This window comes from Vitis vinifera, chromosome 13, assembly GCF_030704535.1.
Source record: "Vitis vinifera cultivar Pinot Noir 40024 chromosome 13, ASM3070453v1".
Classification (NCBI taxonomy): domain Eukaryota; kingdom Viridiplantae; phylum Streptophyta; class Magnoliopsida; order Vitales; family Vitaceae; genus Vitis; species Vitis vinifera.
Window position 1 is genome coordinate 19,081,320 of NC_081817.1, and position 22,379 is coordinate 19,103,698.

General features: G+C 39.2%; 1 protein-coding gene across 2 annotated transcripts; it reads left to right on the top strand.

The window, feature by feature from the left end:
• Window positions 1-5,768: 5,768 nt before the first annotated feature.
• On the top strand, window positions 5,769-22,213 carry LOC100252331 (uncharacterized). 2 transcript variants are annotated; one of them, XM_010660626.3, is made up of 8 exons: window positions 5,769-5,925; window positions 6,011-6,688; window positions 17,112-17,218; window positions 17,317-17,393; window positions 18,294-18,366; window positions 19,687-19,777; window positions 19,861-19,923; window positions 21,408-22,213. In XM_010660626.3, the coding sequence occupies exons 1-8, from the start codon at window positions 5,872-5,874 to the stop codon at window positions 22,062-22,064; spliced, it is 1,800 nt and encodes a 599-aa protein (XP_010658928.1). In that variant the 5' UTR covers window positions 5,769-5,871; the 3' UTR covers window positions 22,065-22,213. The 2 variants fall into 2 exon arrangements, with proteins under 2 accessions (XP_010658928.1, XP_010658929.1); XM_010660627.3 differs by having other exon boundaries at window positions 5,802-5,925; window positions 6,014-6,688.
• The last annotated feature ends 166 nt before the right edge of the window (window positions 22,214-22,379 follow it).

Here is a 22,379-nt window from a genome sequence, read left to right on the forward strand (position 1 = left end):
ACCCCTATAAAAGTCCACGTAAAGCCATTCTCACAGTTTTTAAAATGGCAAGAAATTGAGTGTTCTCTCTTTTCTAATTCGATCAATTCCAACACCCTATTATCCCATAACACCACTATACCACCCGTTGTACCCCTTGAGTCCACAGTTCCCCATTCTAAAAATCTCCCCACTCCTAAACTCCGAATAAGACCCCACAAACTGTTAGTTACATAAATTTAAAATCATCCATGATAGGAGGTATAATTGGAAACATAAAACAAAACGTAAACTGAAAATCACAAACTTTTATTTACATAGCTTAAAAACCATCCATTATAGGAGGTATAACATAAAACATAAAAGAGATATCTTATAATGGGTGTAGCCCTTGACATCTCCTGGATTTTTGTTTCCTGCAAGCAAACTAGGTCCGCCCTATTCTTCTTAATCAAAGCTTTGATCACCTTCCTCTTATCACAATTATTAACCCCTCTAACATTCCAAGAAAGTAGACGAATCTTCATCTAAACTTAGAAGAACTGCCCCCTCCTCTCCCTTCTCCTCCTCCAAGATAATTCACAGTCCATTCCAGCTTTCTCAACTCCCTTTCGAACTTTGAAGATTTCAATTTTCTCTTTTTCCTACCATCTAGCTTCTCCTGCATCCCTTTTTAAATTTTCTTTTCTTTCATTCTTTTGAGCAGAAACAGAATCTCTCCTTCAAAGCCCTCCGTCGGCATTCCGAGGCATTAGCTAAACTTAGCCAAGCAACTAGACTGCCAACACGGCTCACCCACTTCGTACCCCTCCTCCATAATCTTTTGAGGAACCCTTTCCAAAACATCTTCCGTCCCCTCCTCAACAGTCCCGTTAGCCAACCCGGAGACCTTCGTCTCTCTTCCATCCGCCATGATCATCCTTAGAGGATCCAACTCTGTTCCTCCAACTATTTCCGAAATATAACCCCGACTGCAACCCCTATCTGTGGTGACAAACATCCCATCCCGCCCAAAAAGAGAAGAAGAAAAAGAGAAATCTCGCTTCCCCAACGAGAAAAAAGACTGAGAATGAGAACCTGTGTACCTGGACGCCTCCTCCATCAAAGCTTCGTAGGTAAGCTCCTTAATATTTGGCGTTGGAGAAGACGAGCCCTATTGGAAGCCGAAATAAACCCCATCTAGACATCCACAGACCACCTCTCGACATCCCTTGCGAGCCCTAGCCCCAAAGGAGTCTTTGAAAGTGGGTTGCCCCACCACAACTGGGCCTTTAAGTGAGTTCAAAGTGGGTCGGGTCATTTCCATACAACTCTTTAAATCGGTACGTGTGTGCGTGTTTGGTAACGGGCCTAAGTGGGACGGGCCATGGTCCTCCTCTGGAAATTTGTCTCCAGCATGATTGAAAGTGGGCCTAAGTGAGACGACCCATAATCTTCTTTGTTGCCAAACAGGCCCTCCTCGTTGGGCCTTCTCTCCACTGTCGTCTCCAAGTCCCAGCCCAACGTTTCATTAACTTTGGCTGCATGCCCAATTTTTGAATTGTTTGCCCAATTTTTGAATTGTTTGCCCAACCAGACTTCTACCTTCTTTTGGACGTGTCTGCCTTTACCCCTCTTGTCGACATCAAGTCAGAAAAATGAGCCTCCATGTTTGTTATGCAACATTTTTCTCCACCTTCAGGTGGCATAACTACCTTTGTAAGCTGCCCAGTTGACTGCATCTGCTCCACCACATAGCTGGCACGTGAACCCCCCCCCCCCTTCTTCTTCTTCCCTAACTTCCTTCTCCTTTCCCGACCCATTTCTAATCGCCAGAAGCACTTCAGCTACCCTTGGTAGCACCTCTCACCACAGTTGAATAGCAAAGCAAGTAGTGCTGATTACCACTTGTAGGGAACTTGGTCATTCTATTCTCTTCGACTTCACTAATAATCTAGCCCATTGGAGCTCCTTAAATGCATCAGTGCTTCCATCAACTGCAACAAAGCCCTCACAACAGTCTTTAATCTTTTTAAAAACTTCTCGGCTCCAAAGGTGCAGCGGTAATCCCATCACTCTCATCCAAACTTCCTTCAGTTGTTCACAACTTTGAGAACACCCCACTTTGGGGTCCCACCTTTCCAAGTACAGAATCGAATCCTTAAAACACTGAAAGCCTCTTAATAACACTTTGTCTGCCTCTGTTTGATTCTCAAACTCAATCAGAATGAAAAGGCCCCCTATCCTCGCAAACTTCACTCATCCTTTGAGTTTCCAATGATTTTTTTCTCTAACTTTCCAAAGCACACAGGTCTGGAACTGAAACCAAAGTCTCTCCCCATGTCCCAACCAGGCATTAGTCCAACAACTTCTTTCCTCTTGACACATCTTCTTCTCCCAGTTGTAGCCACGCTGCTTCCCCTAACCTTTTCACTCTTGAAACTCCTCTTGTTTTGACCGCATCGACGTAAGAATTTTCTTTCTTCCCATTAGAATCCCCATCTCTGCTCTCAGTCTTAGAGGAAGCAAAAACTTCCCTAGGCTCATCACGTGTCGATATTCCAAGTGAGCAAAGTTTTTCAGCCAGCAAGTCCCAGCCTCCCAAGAAACCTTTTCCTTCCAGGAACACTAAACAATGTCTCTTTGCATCCGAGTCAACCACTAAACATAATAAAAATCTGCCGACCTCATTTGCTTGACATTCTAGTTTAAACTTCCTACCTCCATTCTCCCAACTTTTGACAAATCTCTACGCAAACTCACCCCTACAGCTAGACTCCACTCCCTTCAACAGCCAGCACAAACTGGAGCTTCCAAATCTAATACACGAAGTGAATCCTTCGCTTCTTTCCACAATGATCCCCTTTAGTTTCTTCCCAAGCACATCCACAAAAATTTCAAAAGACTTGGAGTCTACTGCAAACCAGAAACTCCCTCATCTTTTCCCCATTTTCTCTCTTTCACATTTTTTGTACATTTTCTTACATTATTTGTATTTCGTCTCATATTTTTCATATTTTCCCTCACATTCTTTATACCGCTCCTTACATTGTTTCTATCCCCCCTCATATTCTTTATACCATTTCTTATATTGTTTGCACCATTTCTTAGATATTCGTACATCGTCTCACATTATTTTTACCTTATCATATTCTTCGTACCCTTTTTCATATTGTTTGTAACATCCTTTATATTATTCTTAGTATTTTTTACATTGTTCATGCCATTTCTAACATTATTTATACATTTTTTTCATATTCTTTGCATCCTCTCTCACATTACTTTGTTTTACATTCGTGGTATCCTTTCTCACATTATTCTTACCTTATCTCACATTTTTTGTATTATGTCTTACATATATTGTTTGTATCCTCTTTCTTATTCTTTATACCTTGTCTTATACTTTTCATACCTTGTCTCATATTATTTGTACATTTTTTCACATTATTCGTATCATTTCTCATATTACTTATATCATTTTCATTATTCTTTACACCCTCTCTCATATGGTTTGTAACATTCTTCACATTATTTGCATCATTTTTTACATTGTTTGTCCCTCTCTCATATTCTTTGTATAATTTGATAACAAATCACTAAATTATCTCAATAATCTAAATCCTTATGAATCGTTATATATTCAAATGTTATTTAACATGATGTTTCTGCTTTTAAAATTTACATTTGGATAAAAAAGATCAAATATTAATGTGAAACCAAGGTTTGGTTAATCTTGATTTTGATGATAACAAAACAAGGTTTAGAACTAATGATTATTTTTCAAGTGTGATTAGGCAAGACGATTTCCAAAGTGGCAATCACAAAGACAAATCAAGTCAAGGAGAAATCATGAAGAAGAAGACCACCTCAAAGAGAAGAGTTTTTCAAGACCCAAGTCTCAAAAGATCTCTTTGTAAGGTTGTTGGTGCACTAGGATTTTCATGCATTCATCCTTTACTTATGCACCAAAATCATCCAAGAGTTATTTTATTTTAAATATTTTATAAATTGGATGATTTCATGTTTTCAACTAAAACCTTGTATTAAATGTTATTTCAAAAGGTTTTAAGTTGAGAAAAGTTGGTTGTTGAGCAAAAAAAAAGGCTCAACCGATCGAAACTATGGCCAACCGGCTTAACCGGTTGAGGAACCGGTCGACCGGTTGTGCTCGTCCGGTCGAGGACCGATCGAGGGAGGTGCAAAACTTTCTCTCTCCCCCAGTGGCCTTTTCTTCCCGGTTGAGATGATTCTCTTCCCGATCGAGGTCCAACGGTAACCTGCCAAGCATTAAATGCTAACGGCTAGTCAACCGGTCGACCCCCAACTCGACCAGTCGAACCCCCAAACGGCTAGTTTGGTTTTTCTCTTCTATAAAAAGGCTCCAAACTTCATTGTTTAAAAAGCTTAACCTTCCCAAACCATTCTTGAATATATTTGAGCCTTGGAAGAATGTTCTTAGTGCACAATTGTTTCATAACTTGCATATCTTTAGTGCACCATTCAATCATAGTTTTCTTGTATCTTTGAGCTTAAAGTTCTTGTACTAGGATTTTGTGAGATCCAATATTTGTATATCTTTGAGAAGAATTTTCTCAAGTGAGGGGTATCACTTGAGAGGTTGTTCAAGAGTGGAATATTTCTTGAGAAGTGTAAAGGGTGCTTAAAGCCAAAAGTCCAAGATGGTGAATTGGAACCATAATCCAATTGTAAGAAGATTGGAAGCTTGGTTGAAGCTTCAAGTTAGTGGAACCCTCACTCGATTAGGAGGTTGAGGAGAGTGGACGTAGGCAAGGAAGTGTCGAACCACTATAAACTCTCGTGTTTGTACTCTCTCTTCCTTACTCTTTTAAATTATACTCAATTGTCTTTATATTGTTTATTATATACTTGCATATAATAGTCTCTCACTTTCATATAGTTTAAATTTGTGAAAAATAGACCATCACTCTATTTACCCCCCCTCTAGGGTGATTACCATAGATTGGATTAACCCAAATTTTCTAACAATTACCTTTAACATTAATAATCACTTGAAATCCTTCGTATGATATCTTCTTCAAGAAATACAAATTTTTTACTTTCATTCCTCAAAGAAATATCTAACTTGATCTTCAAATTTGGCTTATCAAAACACATCCAACATATTTTCACATATTTTCCAAAACAGTAGTTGAAGTTAAAAAATTTTCGTATTAAATTATTATCTCTTTTTTGTATATTTAAATAACGAGAGTACATAGACAAATAATAGGATTTACTTATTTTACATAAAGGATAACTATTTAATTCAATAACAAATGATATTTGATATTTAATGATAAATTACAAAAAAAAAAAATTATAATACATAAATTACAAAAAAAAATTATAATATTTACATATGAAATGCATGTGATTTAGGTCATGTTTACCTGTTTAATAATTTTTTTAGTCACGTATACTTTATATTTGTTTTATTAGTGGGCCAAAATATGTACACGTACCTCCAAAATAAATATCGGTATCATAGATTAACTCCTTAAAATAATTAAAATTTTATATATTTTTTCATCAAAGGTACTAATATAAATAATATTTTTTACCATCTCAAATACTACCTTGATATCTAATGCATAAAACTTGAATTATTTTTTATTTTTATAATTTTTTTAAAGTATTATAAAGAAATATGTGTTTTTATTTATTTATTTTTATTTTTATTTTTATAGACTTAGAGGCCGTTTGTTTTTTTGAACTTTTTATTAAAATTAATTTGGTTGTTTTGTTTTCTACTTACGAGTCTCCGTTGGAGTGTGGTCGGGTCTCAACGACTCTGGGCACAAAGTTTTAATCGGCCCGACCCGAACGCTTGGCCTAAAACCCTACATAAACCTGAGGGAGGAATTTTTGCTTTTGTTCGTCCTTCCCACTCCAATGCTTCCTCTCTTCAATCCATTCCTTGGAACCACGCCTCCTGCTTCTCAACAGGTTTCTCTCTTTCATCCTCTCTCTCTATACTCTGCTGTTTGTTTTATTTCTAACACGAATCTATGGTTTTGCTTTCTGAATTCAGCAGGTTCCACCATCCAATCCTGGCTCTCATGTGAATCCCACCGGTGCACTGCCAAACCCATTGCAAATGGGTATGCTTAATCCCCAAACATCAATCCCATTCATTCCCAATATGCCTAACCAATTTGGCTTCATGCCCTTGCAAAATAACCATCTGGGTATGCCCCATTTGGGTTCTGCTCAGTCCCATCAGGGTTCCTTCAATCCACAGAATTGCGTACCAAATTTGGGACAGAGTGCGTACCGAAGTAATCCATCTCAACCACCTGCCAACTTATTTGGCCACAATTCGGCTATTTTACCCGGAAATTTGCAATTCTGTTTGCAAAATATGAATCAAAATTTCCCTATGCCTATGCCGAATCTTAACCAAGTTGGTCCTTATAATGTTCCTCAAGCCTCTCATCACATGTTTCAATTAGCTCAGGCATTGGGTCCTCAGAGTTCCGGCTTTATACCTAATCAGCAGTTCGTTCCAATGTGTGTTAGTGGAGTTGGGGAGAATGTTCATCAAGATAACCACAAGTTAGGTCCACCTGCGATGGGCTCAAATGCATTGAAGCAGCCACCTATTGCTAACCCGCAATTACAAGGGAATTGGCCTACAATGGCTACTTCATCAGTTCAGCCACAACAAACTTGGAATAACCAGCAACCTTCCAATTTCATGAAGTCACAGGTAGCCTTCTGCAAGTTCTAACGACCATTTTTTTTTTTTAATTTTTTTATTTACACAATAGCATAATTATATCCATCTCATTCATGGTTTGAGTATACTATCATTTTCGTCTTGATTGTGAGCATGCCTAGTATCATTTTGTGGACCCATCTATTAAGTGCTTTCAGAGTGAGGGTTGTTTTTTGATGCCCGCTCAAAAACTTGGTTGTTGTTAGTTTTAAACAACATAGAACCACTAAGCCACCTAGTGTATAAGAACCTTAAGACCTTATTTGAGATACAAGGTAAAAGGTTCCTGAGTAAAGCATGTTATCTAGTATCACTGCCAGGAAGATTTTACAAGTCAACAGAAAAAGCATTGATATCTCTCCCTTTTCATGATTTAATAATATTGAGTCCTCAAGTGTAGATTCTAAGTGTGCTATCTACTACTGGTATAAGGAATGATTTAACAAGCCTGCAAAACAAAAGGTATTAGTATCTATCTTTTTTGTGCTTTAACAATATCAAGTTCTCAAGTATAGGATGATATTTGGTGGTCATCAACAATTAGCATGGTAAAGTATAGCATGATGTGTTATAAAATTTATAATCAACAATTATCAGGTTCTATATCCCCAAAAAGAATTTTAACATGATGACTGGATTCTTTGTGAAGTATAACCGCTTTTTCCCAAAAGATTCTCCTTGAAATATCCAATATATATGTGTGAACTCTACCAAATTCTCAAGTAGAGAATGATATATAGTTGTCAATATGTGATAAACAATTAGCATGATAAAGCAATAAGTAAGCGGGGTGGTGGTCTTGTGAGGTGATAGACTCTTATGGGGTTGATTTGTGGAAAGCTATAAGTAAGGAGTGAGATTTCTTTAACTCAAAAGTTTCCTATATAGTAGGGGATGTGAGCAGAGTGAAGTTTTGGAAAAATCGTTGGTGTAGTGAGGAGCCTTTAAGCAAGATGTCCCCCACTTTGTTTGCCTTATTTGATGCAAAAGAGGCATAAGAAGCAGATTTATGGGAGCAAAGGGAGGGATGGAGGAGATTAGAACTTCCGTGCTGCAAGGAATCTAAATAATTGGGAGTTGGATATCATGGAGCATTTACCACTTAAACTCCAAGGTCAGTTAGTGAATAGGGAGGAGGAGAATAGAGTGGTTTGGAAGGGTGATAGTAAAAGGAAGGTTTTCTGTAAGAGCCCTTTACTCTTTGCTGGAACCTGATTGTGTCATTCTTTTTCCTTTAGTGATTATTTAGAATTCTTGGATTCCTTCTAAAGTGAGTTTTTTCGCTTAGGGAGCTTGTTAGGGGAAGGTGTTGATTTTGGATTAGCTCCAAAGAAGAGGTTGGTCGTTATTCAACAAGTGTACTCTTTGCAATGACGAGGCATAATCCATTGATCACATTCTTCCTCATTATGCTAACGCAAGGATTTTATGGCTATTGGTGTTCTCTTTCTTTGGCATCCTTTGGATTATTTCTACCTTGATAAAGGACACTCTACTAAGGTGGTATGGTTCCTTTGTGGGTAGAAGGTGTAAGAAGGCTTGGAGAGTGGCTCCCTTATATGTTTTTTGGACTATTTGGAAGGAAAGAAACCAATAAATATTTGAAAACGAGGAAACATCAGATCAAAATCTTAAAAGTTCTTTCCTTAACAACCTTTCTTTGTGGATTTGTGTGTACATGGATGGGAAAACTTTGTTCTTAATTGATTTTGTAGATTGGTTGGGTTCTTGTTGAGGGAGGGAATAGTTTTTGTTTTTCCTTTTTGTTTTGCTTATTTGGTTCATTGTATATGTCCTTTGTACTCTCGTGCATTGTTTTATGCACTTTTAACACATTCTCTTATTTTTCAGGAAAAAAAAAACAATTAGCATGATAAAGTACTATGTAGCTTAATGTGCTGAAAATATAAGGTTCTATAACCCTAAAAGGAAATTAACATGATGATGGATGCTTTGTGAAGTATAACGCCTTTTTCCAAAAGATTCTCCTTGAGCTGTTGTGTTAGTTGTGTGGACACTTCCGCCATTTCATTTCTTTAATCTATGTTTAATTAAATGTGATTTCCTGTTGATCTTCTTAAACTTTTTTTTTTCTTGTGCATAACTGCATATCAGCTAATATCTAGTCGCACACTGATATTGGACTGTATGATGATGTATCAATACTTTATGACTAAGATTGTTGATTAAACTTAAGGTTCGCAAGTCTAAAGTAAGAATGAAATTGCAAGTCAAATCATTAAAGTTAAAACCATCAATTTTAAAACTAACTTGAGGTCTAGAGTGTTATCAGGGTGTCCATGCAGTGGTGTAGCCAGTAAGGTGGTTCAGAAGGGGCACCCCAATATTAACAGGAATGCTGAAGAAAAATTTCAAATTAATAGTAAATGAAAATGTTAAATTGATTAATGATACTTCCATTCAATAAATTTACCATTGTTGTCAGTAATTTTTTATATCTTAAATAATCACATTTATTTGGATGCGCTTTTTCTCAATATATGTATAACTAACTATTGTTTGTTGATTGATCTTTATTTGGTTGCATATGAACTTTAAGAAATTTAATAATTTTGTTAATAAATTTAAGTATGACATTTAAAAGATTTCTTATTTGGAAGCCAATGGAGAGAATGCAGTGTGATCAGAAGTTTCAAAATTTTATTTCTAAATTTAGGAAAAAGAACACCAATAGCAACGACATAAAAAATTGGGGGAATGAGTGAGATGGATAAGCACAATACCTCCCAATCAAGCAAAAAAAGAGGGTAGGAGATAGGAGAGGGTATGAGAGCAAGGGGTGAAACTGGTGGTTTAAGGGGAGGAAGAAGTTGTTTCGTTGTGGAGGCCAAATCTTTCGAAATCTTGATTGATGAGTTGGGAGGCAAGCTGAGAGGTTGCATTTGGGAGAGAAGCAAAGGGGTCTCCTCATGGATTAGATTTGGGGAGGCTAGCTTAAGATGTTTACTTGATGGAGTGGAAGTTTGCTGCAGAGAGGTAAACAATAGTGTTTGGGCTACTAGCTGGGAGGAGGGGAATAGAAAGTATAGGTTGGAGCGCCGTTCGAATGGGGCAGGTAGGTTCATCTTCTGCTCAGTTCGCGACATTGATTCAAAAAAGTATAGCATTATTGTCCCAGAGGGAAAGGGTCAGTCTTTTGGTTGGAACTCCTTGGCTGAGAGGCTGAGAGCTCTTGGGGTGATTCCCTCAGGTGGCTTGCAGGGTCCTAAAGGGTCAGAGGACTTGTTGAGGTCGAAAGGGGCCTCGAAGGTCCAATGGAGGGAGAAAGGGGTGGAGCTGAAAACATATGCTGATGCTGTAAGGAAAAGCCCGGGAAGGGTAGGCCAGTCAGTTTGGATAGAGGTGGGGGAAGGAGAAGTGCGTGGAAGAATAGAACAAATGAGTCAGTGTCTGGTAGGCTGGTGGGGAACTAGTTCAGCTCTTTGCCCTGAGATGGAGTACGTTAGAAGCTGGGCACCGAAGCATTGGGCTTTGAAGGGGAATCTGAGGGTGGCCATGCTAGGCAGAGGATTATTGCTTTTTGACTTCGAGTTACCAGACGAGGCTGAGCGTGTTTTAGCCAGAGGTCTGAGAAGCTTCAAGGAGAATGTTTTAGTCTTGGAGAGATGGAACCCTGAGGTGGGGTGTCTTCGCAAGGAGCCCATGGCAAAAGATGTTTGGGTAAGGGTAATTGGTCTCCCTCTTCATTTAAGAAGCTCGGAGGTGTTTAAAAGAATTGGAGATGAATGTGGAGGATTCATAGCTGCGGATAAATCATCTTTGCATGAGATGCAATGGGCTCGGCTATTGGTGAGGTGCGTGGACAGGGAGATGCCCAGCACTGCCCATATTGTTGTGGGGTCGGGTTGTTATTCCCTTCAACTTTGGTGGGAGTCTTCTCCCTGGTTCTTGCAGGTGGTGCCGGCGGGAAGCTTCAGCGGGGAAGGTAGTTCAAGGGAAGGAGAAGAGGCTGGTGGAACTGTTCGTGATCTCAGTCGTGGAAGTCAAAGGGAGAAGGTGGAGCAGTTGAGGTTGCAGCAGGGAGAGAGTGCCGTGTCAGCCTGTGGAGGTGATTCTACCCTCTGTCCCGCTGTGCTCTATGAGGCAGGGGTTGCAGTGGAGGGTAGAGTAGGGTCAGCTGATGGACAGGTTAGAGAGGGAGACGGGTCCTTTTTGAATAAGCTGGAAAGCCCAGCTTTTGGGCCAAGTTTCGGGCCAAAAGGGCCAGCCCATGGGGTGTCGCTGGGCCTTCCTCATTTAAGTGGGTTAAGGCAGGGGCCTTTTAAAGAAACCCAGGAGGATTTGGGCTGTGTCTTAAGGCCCAATGTCTCTTTCGGGGAGAAAGGAGAGGGTTTTGGGCCTGTAGGGCCTGTTGCAGCGGAAGGAGGAGATTTAAATGGGAAAATAATCTCGAGTCCTCGAGCTAGGGCACAATCGCCTGGCGTGGAGAAAGGCTCTGGAGATGCTGTCTCTCTTGTCCGTGGGGAAGCACCTTTGGCCTCTTGTCCTTCGGCTCAGATATTTAGCTCGGAGAGTCAAGCTTTTATAGTGGAGGACCCCATCGTCGATATTTTGAGAGCTGCGTCGCAGTCGGAAGCCTTTGCAGTGCCGAAAATGACTGATCAAGCGCTGCGTGATGAAGCTTCCAGGTATGTCGGATTACCTTTGCCTTCTGTGGGGGGTCGGGAAATTTCTCCTTCTTCTATTTTTTCTGGGATCGATCGGGCGGGGACAAATGAGGGGGTCTCATCGGGCTTGATTTCGGAGATTGAGGGAGAGGAGCAGCTCCCTCTTAGCATTATTCTGGCAGATGGCTGCAATGGGGAGATGGGCCCTGAGGGGGAGAGACCCTCGGGTGATGTAGGAAGGGGGGATGAGTTCGAGTTATTATTACAAGACTTGGAAGGAAGAGGAAGCCGATGGGATGATAGTTGCCTGGCGAGATTTAGCAAGTTCCTGGGCTTTTCAACGGAAGGATTTGAAGGAGAAATTCTGAACTTGCTTCTAAGGAACAAGAGAAGAAGGGAGCAGAACATTAAGAAAGACATTTCGGGGTCCACTAAGTTTGATCGTGAGTTGAAGAAATTAGAGTGGTCCATCAATTACAAAGGGGCGAGGAAGGAGAAATCTCTGGTTAGAGATGGTGGGGACAGAATCTCGAACCTTAGATGAAGACAAAAATCATATCTTGGAATATAAGAGGGGCCAATGATAGGGATAAAAGGAAAGTTATTAAGGCTTTGATCAGGTCGCAAAGAGCGGATTTGGTGTGTCTTCAGGAGACCAAAATTCAAGATATATCCAGAGGGATTGTTCACAGTCTTGGAGTGGGAAGATTCTTAGGTTGGGGTGCTATGAGTGCAAGGGGGGCAGCCGGTGGGGTAGTTGTGTTTTGGGATAACAGGGTTCTGGAGTTAATGGGCATGGAGGTGGGTCTTTTCTCAGTTTCCTGTCGCTTTAAAAATTGTGAAGATGGCTTCTTGTGGACCTTCACGGGTGTATATGGACCCAATATGAAACGGCATAGAGAGTTGTTTTGGGAAGAGCTAGGAGCCATTCGAGGGTTGTGGTCTGACCCTTGGTGTATCGGCGGGGATTTTAACGTGGTCAGATTTCCTAGCGATCGCAGTAGAGAAGGAAGACTGACTGGTTCTATGAGAAGATTCTCGGAGGTGATTGAGGAGTTGGCTTTAAAAGATTTGCCTCTCCATGGGGGGTTAATTCACGTGGAGTGGAGGACTGAATGGTCTTTCAAGGTCCAGGCTGGACCGTTTTCTGATTTCGGAGGATTGGGAGAATCATTTCAGTGGGGCGTCTCAGTGTTCTCTCCCAAGACCGGTATCCGATCACTTCCCAATCCTGTTAGATGGGGGTGGGACGAGAAGAGGTCCAACTCCATTCCGGTTCGAGAATATGTGGTTGAAGGAGGAGGGGTTTAAGGAGCTGTTGAAGGGCTGGTGGCAAGGATTTAATTATGGTGGGTCCTATAGTTTCATCTTGACAGAAAAATTGAAGGCCCTGAAAATAAAGCTGAAGGAATGGAACTCGGAAGTCTTTGGCAAAGTGGGGGTGAACAAAGGGTTGGCTCTAGATAAAGTATCCTACTGGGATAATCAGGAGCAACTTAGAGCTTTAAATGAGCAGGAGCTAGAGGCGAGAAAGGAGGCTAGGGAGGAATTTAAGAAATGGGTTCTAATGGAGGAGACTTCATGGAGACAAAAATCGAGAGAAATTTGGCTGAAGGAAGGCGATAAGAACATGGGATTCTTCCACAAGATGGCAAATTCGAACAGAAGGAGGAACTGTTTGAAAAATCAAAATCAATGGAACCTGGCTGTCAGAAGAGCATGACATTCAAAGGGGAGTGGTGAGGGCCTTTAAGGACCTTTTATCAGATCCTGGAGGATGGCGTCCTTGCTGCAACAATATTGAGTTTGACAGCATTGGGGATGAAGAGGCAGCCAGGCTGGAGGTGAGCTTTTCTGGGGATGAGGTGTTCTTGGCCCTTTCAGATCTGAATGGGGACAAGGCCCCTGGTCCGGACGGGTTTTCCCTTGCATTTTGGCAATTCTGTTGGGATTTTGTCAAAGATGAGGTCTTGGGTTTCTTTAAGGAGTTTTATGAGAGGGGAAAATTCGTTAGAAGCCTGAACACCACCTTCTTAGTTTTAATCCCAAAGAAGTGTGGGGCCGAAGACTTGAGTGATTTCAGACCCATCAGTTTGGTGGGGGGTCTCTACAAGCTGCTTGCTAAGGTCTTAGCCAATAGATTGAAAAAGGTGGTGGGAAAAGTGGTGTCCTCTTCCCAAAATGCCTTTGTTGAAGGTAGGCAAATTCTTGATGCTGCATTAGTTGCTAATGACATAGACTCCGTGCTGAAAAGAAAGGAAAGTGGGGTCTTGTGTAAATTGGACTTAGAGAAGGCCTATGATCGGATTAATTGGGATTTTCTACTATCAGTGATGCAAAGAATGGGTTTTGGGGAGAAATGGATTGGGTGGATTAGATGGTGCATATCCACAGCCTCGTTTTCGGTTTTGGTCAATGGTTCTCCTACCGGTTTTTTTCGGAGCTCCAGGGGGTTAAGGCAAGGAGATCCACTCTCTCCTTAGCTTTTCGTCTTAGGAATGGAGGCCTTAAGTAGTCTCATCAATAGAGCAGTGAGAGGGGGCTTTCTTTCAGGTTGCAGGATAGGGGGAAGGGAAGGTGTCGGGATCCAAGTTACGCACCTGCTGTTTGCCGATGATACTTTGGTCTTCTGTGATGACTCTCAAGAGCAATTGGCTTTTCTAAGTTGGTTATTAATGTGGTTTGAAGCCACTTCCGGACTGCGCATTAATTTGAACAAAAGTGAGATTTTGCCAGTGGGTTGTGTGGTGGATGCTGAGTTACTGGCAGCTGAGCTGGGCTGCAAGGTGGGATCTCTCCCTTCCACCTATTTGGGGCTCCCTTTGGGAGCTTCGCATAAGTCTGTGAAGGTTTGGGACGGAGTGGAAGAGCGGATGAGGAAGAAACTTGCCTTGTGGAAGAGGCAATTCATTTCTAAGGGAGGAAGACTCACTCTCATCCGGAGTACTTTGGCGAGTATGCCAACTTACCTTATTTCATTATTGCGCATGCCAAGAGTGGTTAGATTAAGACTTGAGAAAATACAAAGGGACTTTCTTTGGGGAGGGGGGGAGCATTGGAGAAGAGGCCCCATCTTGTTAAGTGGGCTGTTGTTTGTACTCACAAAAAGATGGGTGGATTGGGGATTAGAAATCTCTCCATTCTTAATAGAGCCCTCTTGTGCAAATGGAGTTGGCGTTATGCGGTTGAAAGAGACTCATATTGGAAGCTTATTATTAGTACGAAGTATGGGGTTGAAAGAGGAGGGTGGAGCACGTGTGGGGCTAGGGAGGGCCATGGGGTTGGGCTTTGGAAGGAAATCAGCAAGGAAGGTTTGCTACTGCTCAATAATGTATCTTTCTCGGTGGGGGATGGTAAAAGGGTGAGGTTTTGGAAAGACATTTGGTGCGGGAACACCCCCCTTTGTGAGGCTTTTCCCTCTGTTTGATTTAGCGGGTTCTAAAGATGCATGGGTTGCGGACTATTGGGATCCAATGGGGGAAGTGGGAGGGTGGACTCCACTTTTCCTTAGACCTTTCAACGATTGGGGGGTGGAGGAGGTGGAGAGACTCCTATCGTCCATTCAAGGGAAGAGGTTGGATGCTGATGGGGAGGATAGGATGCTGTGGAGAGGGACGAAAAATGAGATTTTCACTGTAAAATCTCTTTACAAGTCTCTTGATCATAGCTGTGCAGTCTCGTTTCCGGGTAATATTATTTGGAGTCCGTATGTTCCTTCAAAGGTGAGTTTTTTTGCTTGGGAAGCTTCTTGGGAGAAGGTCCTTACTCAAAGATCAGTTTAAGAGGAGGGGCTGGATTCTAGCCAATAGATGTTGCTTGTGTTGCGTTGAAGAGGAAACGATAAATCATATCCTTGTTCATTGTTCTAAGACGAAGATTTTGTGGGATCTTTTGCTTTCTCTTTTTGGGGTCAATTGGGTGTTGCCGTTTTCGGTGAGAGACACTTTATCAAGTTGGCATGTCCCTTTTAAGGACAAGAATCATAGAAAGGCTTGGCGGGCAGCTCCTCTCTGTTTATTTTGGACAATTTGGAAGGAAAGGAATAGGATAGTCTTCGATAACGAGGTTTTGTCGACTCAAAGATTGAAAAACTCATTTGTTTGTAATCTCTTATCCTGGGCTAATTCTTCTATAGTTGTAGGCCCTTTATCTTTGTTTAACTTTGTGGATTGGTTGGGTTCTTGTTGAGGGCCGGTGAGTGTTTCTGTTTTTGTTGCTTGTTTTAGGTGTCTCTTGTATACTCCCTGTATGCTATGGGTTGCCTTTCAAGCTCCCTTTCTCTAATATATCTTTGTGCTTTTGCCTATTAAAAAATTGGGGGAATGAGATTTCCCATTTGAAAGTTGATGTGTTGTTTTGTGATGCCTTTTCCTTGTTTTTTTTTTTTTAAAAATTTTTTTAAGTGAAAAATTATTAACATTGCCAACCAAATGTCACCAAAGTATACAAATGGTGCCAAAAGACAATAAAAGGAGGATGGGGAAAAAAAAAACTTTAAACATGGTCTTTTCTTTTTCCTTCTGTTACCTGAATTTTACTCTTAAAGCATAATTTAAATAACTTTAAAATTTTTGTTTTAAGCGAAAGCTTTATTTTAAGGTTGGTTATTCATTAAATTAATTTTAAAGGATAGAAATAACCACTAATTAAACTCTAGAACATGGTTTACTGATGTAATATAAGTTCTATCATTTATTTATTTATTTACACTAATTGAACTATACAGATTGATTTTTTTTTGATAAACCAAGAGAAGAAATCATATTAAAACACGCCAAAACAGGGGCCGCTCCCTAACTATACAGATTGATGAAGCAGCAAAATATCTTTAGTCCACTTTCCATGATGGGGCTGAATTTTGATGAAAATAAGAAAGAAGCAATAGCATCTGCAAAGGATGAAAGCTGGGTTTGATATCTAATATCATAGCTTGCTGCCACATATTTTTGTATTAATTATGCGATTTCACTTTGAAGGCCATGATGAGTTGTGTTTATTGTTTCTACCCTCAATCCCAGGATTACCATTGAAACAACACCTTTGGCATAATACACATCAATGGTTTTTGAAAAACCTCAATTTCTGAAGCTCATTATGAGTTAGGTTCATTATTTCTAGCTTGTTCCCAGCCCCAGGGTTCATTATTGGAAGTATGCCTTTGGAATACATCTACATGGGTTTTGAACTACCTCAAGTGCTCCTCAAGTTTGTGGAGCAAGCTTCTAGATTTGTGGTCTCTGCTCTCTCAAGTCCTATTCCATAAGCATCTCTATCTCAGGTCTCAGCATTAAATGGAGGCTTTAGCATTCACACCACTTGGCTATGCGAAATCTTAAGTAGAAATTTGGGAGGTCATAAATTGGATAACCTTTTTAACCTATCACAAAAAATAAATTGGATAACCTTATTTTGTATTCTCAATATGTAAATTCTTGTATCTGTAATTTGTGTTCAGCTTACAGATGCCTGGTGGATCACCTCGTTATTTGATGGTTTCCTTAGTCTCAAGTTTTAGCTTGTAAAAGGAAAAGATTGTTTTAGTACATTACTCTGGTCAAAAGTCACAGAATTTGATTCTGTTCCAAAATACACTGATATTTACCTCCCAAATTTGATTGGATTTCTATCTATTATACTTTTCTCTATCCCTCTCTCTCTTTCTTTCTCTCTTTTTTTTTTCTTCTTTTTGCATCTCTTTTTCCAGATTTTTCTCCTCGACACTATTTGTTGCTGCTTATTGAATGGGTAACTAGATTTATTTTATTAAAGAATATCATTGGTTGCAGGGAAATTTTGTTAAAGATGCTGGTGTTAACAATTCAAACCCTAACTGGAAAAATTCTTCCCGCAAGAACTTCATGAAGAATCCAAAAGGAAAGAATTCACATTGGGGGTATGTTTTTCATACTATTTACTTTTGCTTTCTAATATGTGCTTGTTAAAGTCGTGAGCAGTGGCTTGTCATTTACATTGAAATTCAATTCTGTGCAGTTCTAGGAAGTCCCAGTTACATCATATGCAAAATGCAAGAGGAAAGGCTGGGATTTCTAATGAAAATAGGGGAAAAGGTTTGCAGTTCTATGCTTCAGAATCAACTATATTGTTTTCAAGATTTATTTGGAAAGAAATAACAGGGTAGGATGTGATAGTGGTTATGTCTACTTCATAGAATACATCCCCTTAGCCTCTTTTATAAGCAACTCAAAGCATATGGAGCTACTTTTGTGTTAAAGAAATGGTTATAGGTTGAAACAGAACAGAGGAATAGCAAGCATGTGTACCATATAAAGGATAGCCTTCACTAAAACCCAATGATCTGTGAAGAAACTGGTTGAACATTGAAGACCAATTCATATTATGAAAGAACAGGGAAGTTCAACATCAAATACAAAATTTATAAGGAAACCAAAATAAAACTAGCTCAGAAATATTGCTCAGGCTATTGGCTTGGTTTGGGGCATCATTCATGTTTAAGTACTGGAACAAATGCATCATTGTCACTCCAGTTTCAGATGGCTTCTATTACAAAATGACGATCCATGATACACTGCTACATGGGTGCTGGAGCCTGAAGTGGGTCTTTATATGCATATGTGCTGCCATATCCAAAATTGGAGAAAAAAAAATTAAATAAAAGTAACTATGTTACATGGTTTAAATGGGCAAAAGTTTTGTTTTTAGGAACCTGAACTGGTCTGATATTTTTGTTGCTCATGCTGCCAATGTTTTCCACTACCAACTTGGGCACCCTTATACCCATGCATTACGATTATTGAAACTTGAGGAAAGCCCATTTCTTTACTTTTTCATTAGCAAGGAAGCCCTGTACCTTGTGAGCATCTGTTTTCAGTTGTTGAAAGCTCTATATATTACATATCTGCATGGTACTTTAACCACTATTTATTTCAACATGGCATTGAGGATGGTATTTATTGTATTTCAAATCCTTTTCTTTTTCTCCTAAACAGGACTGAGCAACAACATGGCAGGAAATTTATGTCGTCCTAATTTCACCTACCAAGATAAGGTGGAAAAGAAGAGGTACTTTCTGCTGGGTCTCATATATATAATAATTTTTTTCCATTTCACTTGAAGACTTGTATTGAACTGGCCCTTTATTTTCACTTTTTAAGCAGTCTAAAATTCTATCAATATGCACAATATTTGTGACAATTTTCTCTTTGATTTAGTATGCTTTTAGTCATTTCCATAGCTAAGAAAGTAACCAAATCATTTTTTAATGTTTAGAACATAGAATTTGTTTGGAAAATAAGAGCTGTTGCTTTGGGGCCCATCTGGACTTGCCATGGGAAATTAATTGTGATCTAAATGGTAGTTTGTTTGTATCCTTTTTAATTTTTTATTTTATTATAGGAATTTTACATGAGCTTCTATAGCCTGTTTGATCTATGTGTTTTTCCTAACTGTTATTTAAACTGTGATGAGATTTGCTTTTCAGTGTTGGTGTTACTTTTATTTGATTACTATCAATATGATGATTTTGGTGATAATTCAGTTTCTCATGCCCTGCATTGTCAAATGCTATGTAAAATGCCTCCCATGTTAAGTGTTTCTTTATTGCAATGGGACTTCGAAGCGTCTCCTGATAGTTTTAATCCTATCAGTTTCATGATGTAACAAACTATTTAGAAGACTAAGATGGCTTGATCTGAAGCCCTTGATTCCAAGTCTTTTATCATCCCATCCCGTCTTCTCTTCTCCTCACCACAACACCCCCCACACCCCCACCCCCCCCCCACCACAAGAAAAAAAAAAAAAAGAAATGGAAAAAAGAACACAAAATAACGTGAGGATCTGTCCCTTCGATTTACCTTCCTGGAGCTCCTCCAACATTCCTTGAATTTCTTAATTTGTCTCAAACACTTCACTTTCCAGAACAAGAGGCATTTCAATCTGGTCCCAAATTATAATTTCCCTTCAAACAGGAGGTCATTAAAATTTTGGTGACTTAAGGATTTTCAAATCCTAGCTTTAATAAATCCATGCAGTTTCCTGAATGTTGATTTTTAGTTGACTACTTTTGTAGTGCTTGTAAGTATAACAACCAAGCAAATTTATGCCTGTCTTTGAAATATGATCATCCTATTTTATGATATGAATGTAAAATCAGTCATTTCACTGAACAAAAAATTTTCAGCCATGTTTTCCATTAATGTTTTGAGGGATGTTTTGAGGGGGAATAATTTAATGCTTCTGCTCATCCTTTATACATTATGAACTTTTAGTGTGTTTTATGGGTGTCTCTCATATTTATATCCTTATTTTCCTTGTTTCCCCACTTTTTCCAATGCAAGTTCTTATTATGGATGACTTCTTAATATTGCTCTTTTTTCAATGCAGACCGCTTCCTTTGAACTACACAGAACAAGAAATTCAGAATTGGCGTGAAGAACGCAAGAAGAACTATCCATCAAAAATCAACTTAGAGAAGGTTTTTTGATTAACTGCCATATGATGCCATCCATTTTTTTAATCTGCCATATGCATCATGATAATTGACTTTATTCCCTGCAGAAGTCAGCCGAAAAGTTAACAAACTCCGAGGTTATTGAAGCAGAGGTCAAATCTCGACGCCAGGTAGACTAATCTACATATTTGCTTCTATATAAATGCTGCCTGAGGAGCATTACTTGCTAAAACTTCAAGTTCTCTTGCTAAATATTTAATTGATTTATCTGATAATCTATATAGCCCTGTTGGACTAATAAGGAACCCTGTAATGAATACCATTCATAACAGAGTGCTTTTATTATTATTATTATTATTATTATTAAATATTTTATTTCTAGGATAGCCAATCAGGGTGTCCAGTTGGTTAAGATGAATGTCAAGATGTGTGGTAGAGGTGCATGGTCATAGGTTTGATTATTGCTGCTGATTGAATGCCCTGGATTTCCCGGTGTTGGTTGTGATTGGTGTGATCAGTACCCCAAGGTTTGGGTCCCCATGGAAGCCCCAAGGGTTGACCATGGAAAGTTTCTCGGTTATCAAAAAATAAAATAAAATAAATTTGATTTATAGGATAGATAAGTTATGTGGTAAAAACTGTACATGAAACCTGGGTTTGGAATCTCTGGATGGATGGTTTTCATGGCTGTTATTTCACATTTCTCTTCTTTCCTTCTTGTGCATGGCAACTTGGACTGAGCACATTGAGTTTCCCTTTAAAGAAGGTTGATTGACAAACTACTAAATTATGCTTGTGCCAATATTCTCATTCTCAACAAAACAACTCTGGAGTTAGAACATAAATTAGATTCCATATTTGAAATCATAAGACGGACCAATTCCCTTTGACATTCCAATCTGTCTGAATCATCTTAATGCCCCATTGTTTTTTATATTTTTTTTGTTTTATTTTTAAATTTTGTCCTCCTGAAAAAGGCCAGAAATGTGTACCATGTCATTGTATCAAAGTTTGTTACTTCTTTTCAAATTGATTTGGAAATTCACCTATTCTTGTAATGTTTCTGATAATTACAGACATATGTTAATGTTTTTAAAATTACAGTAACTTCCCCTCATTGTTCAATCAATGGCAGAAGATGCTTCACTAAGTTCTGTTTTAAAATGACCCTTTACCTCATGTAACTTGTTGATATAGAGAAAAAAGAAGAGACTATTGTACTATAGTACCACATGGCCTTCTTAACTAGTTCTGTACTGATGTATGCATTTTCAGTCTCCCACTTGGGAGGTCTATGATAATATCCTTAAACCTAAAGAAAGGCATAGTTGAGGTCTCCTACATGGTCTTCAAAATGCTCTGGGAGATAAATCATTTGTTACTCTTTCAATTTGTCATGAAATAACTAGATCACCAGTGTGTACATTGACATTTGATTTTGTAATTGTTTATATACAAGAAGTTTGCTCCTGTGACTCCTTTGAATTGGAATTAGTTCTATTTCATCTTTTCTTTATTAAATTGGGAAACTTTGTGTGCAGCTTCAATGATCTTGTAATTGTTTATGTACAAGAACCTTGCACTTGTGACTCCTTGGAATTGGAATTACGTCTATTTCATCTCTTGTTAATAAATTGGGGAACTTTGTATGCAGCAACTCAAGGAAATTTTGGCGAAACAGGCTGAGTTGGGTGTTGAAGTTGCAGAGATACCACCACACTATCTGTCAGATTCAGAGAAGCAGCAAGTGCATGGAAGGGAAGAGAATAATAAGAAGGCATTTGGTAAGAAGGAGAGATTTCAAAACAGGGGTAATAAAAGGAGGCGGCATGATAGAAAACAGTGGCAAAGACATGATCAGGAAGACGGGTTTACCAAGAAGCAAAGGTTAGCAGGTAAGGATTCTGGTGACATGAATGCATCTAACCAGCCTCCCTTAAACAAGAAGAAACAAACACTTCTGCAGAAGCTTTTGAGCACAGATATAAAGAGAGACAAGAGGCACCTGTTGCAGGTTTTCAGGTTCATGGCAATGAACTCTTTCTTCAAAGACTGGCCTGAGAAGCCTTTGAAGTTTCCTTTGGTAGTGGTTAAAGAAACCGGGTGCCAAGGTGAGGTTGTTGACCGGAAATCCTCGCCTACAAGCAAAGGTGTTCCTCAAGGGGGCAGAAAGACCGCTGCTGAAGAATTCAGTAATGTTGATGAAGCTGATGATGCTCAAGCCAAGGAAACAGCTCATTTTGGTAAGGTAGAAGGTAGCAGTGGAGATGAAATTGAGAGATCTGAAGAAGAGGGAGAAATCATAGACTAGGGAGCCCTCTTTCACTTTTCATAGATTTTGGTTATGGTATGTGTTTTATGACTGTAAAAGGTTTTGGAAAGTGATGGAGTGAGTTGATTTTGAACTATGTTTACAGAAAGACTTGCTTATTTTTGTAGCAATAAATGAAAATTTTAATATGGCTAATGTATATAATTTGCAGACCATATCAAATATGAAGTAAAATTTGGGGGAAAATGCCAGGGAAAAAAAAGAAGAAAAATAAAAATAAAAATTTAGAGTTAAGAAATTATTATTATATATTATTTTAAATTTATTTCATTTATTTTAATTTTTTTATATAAA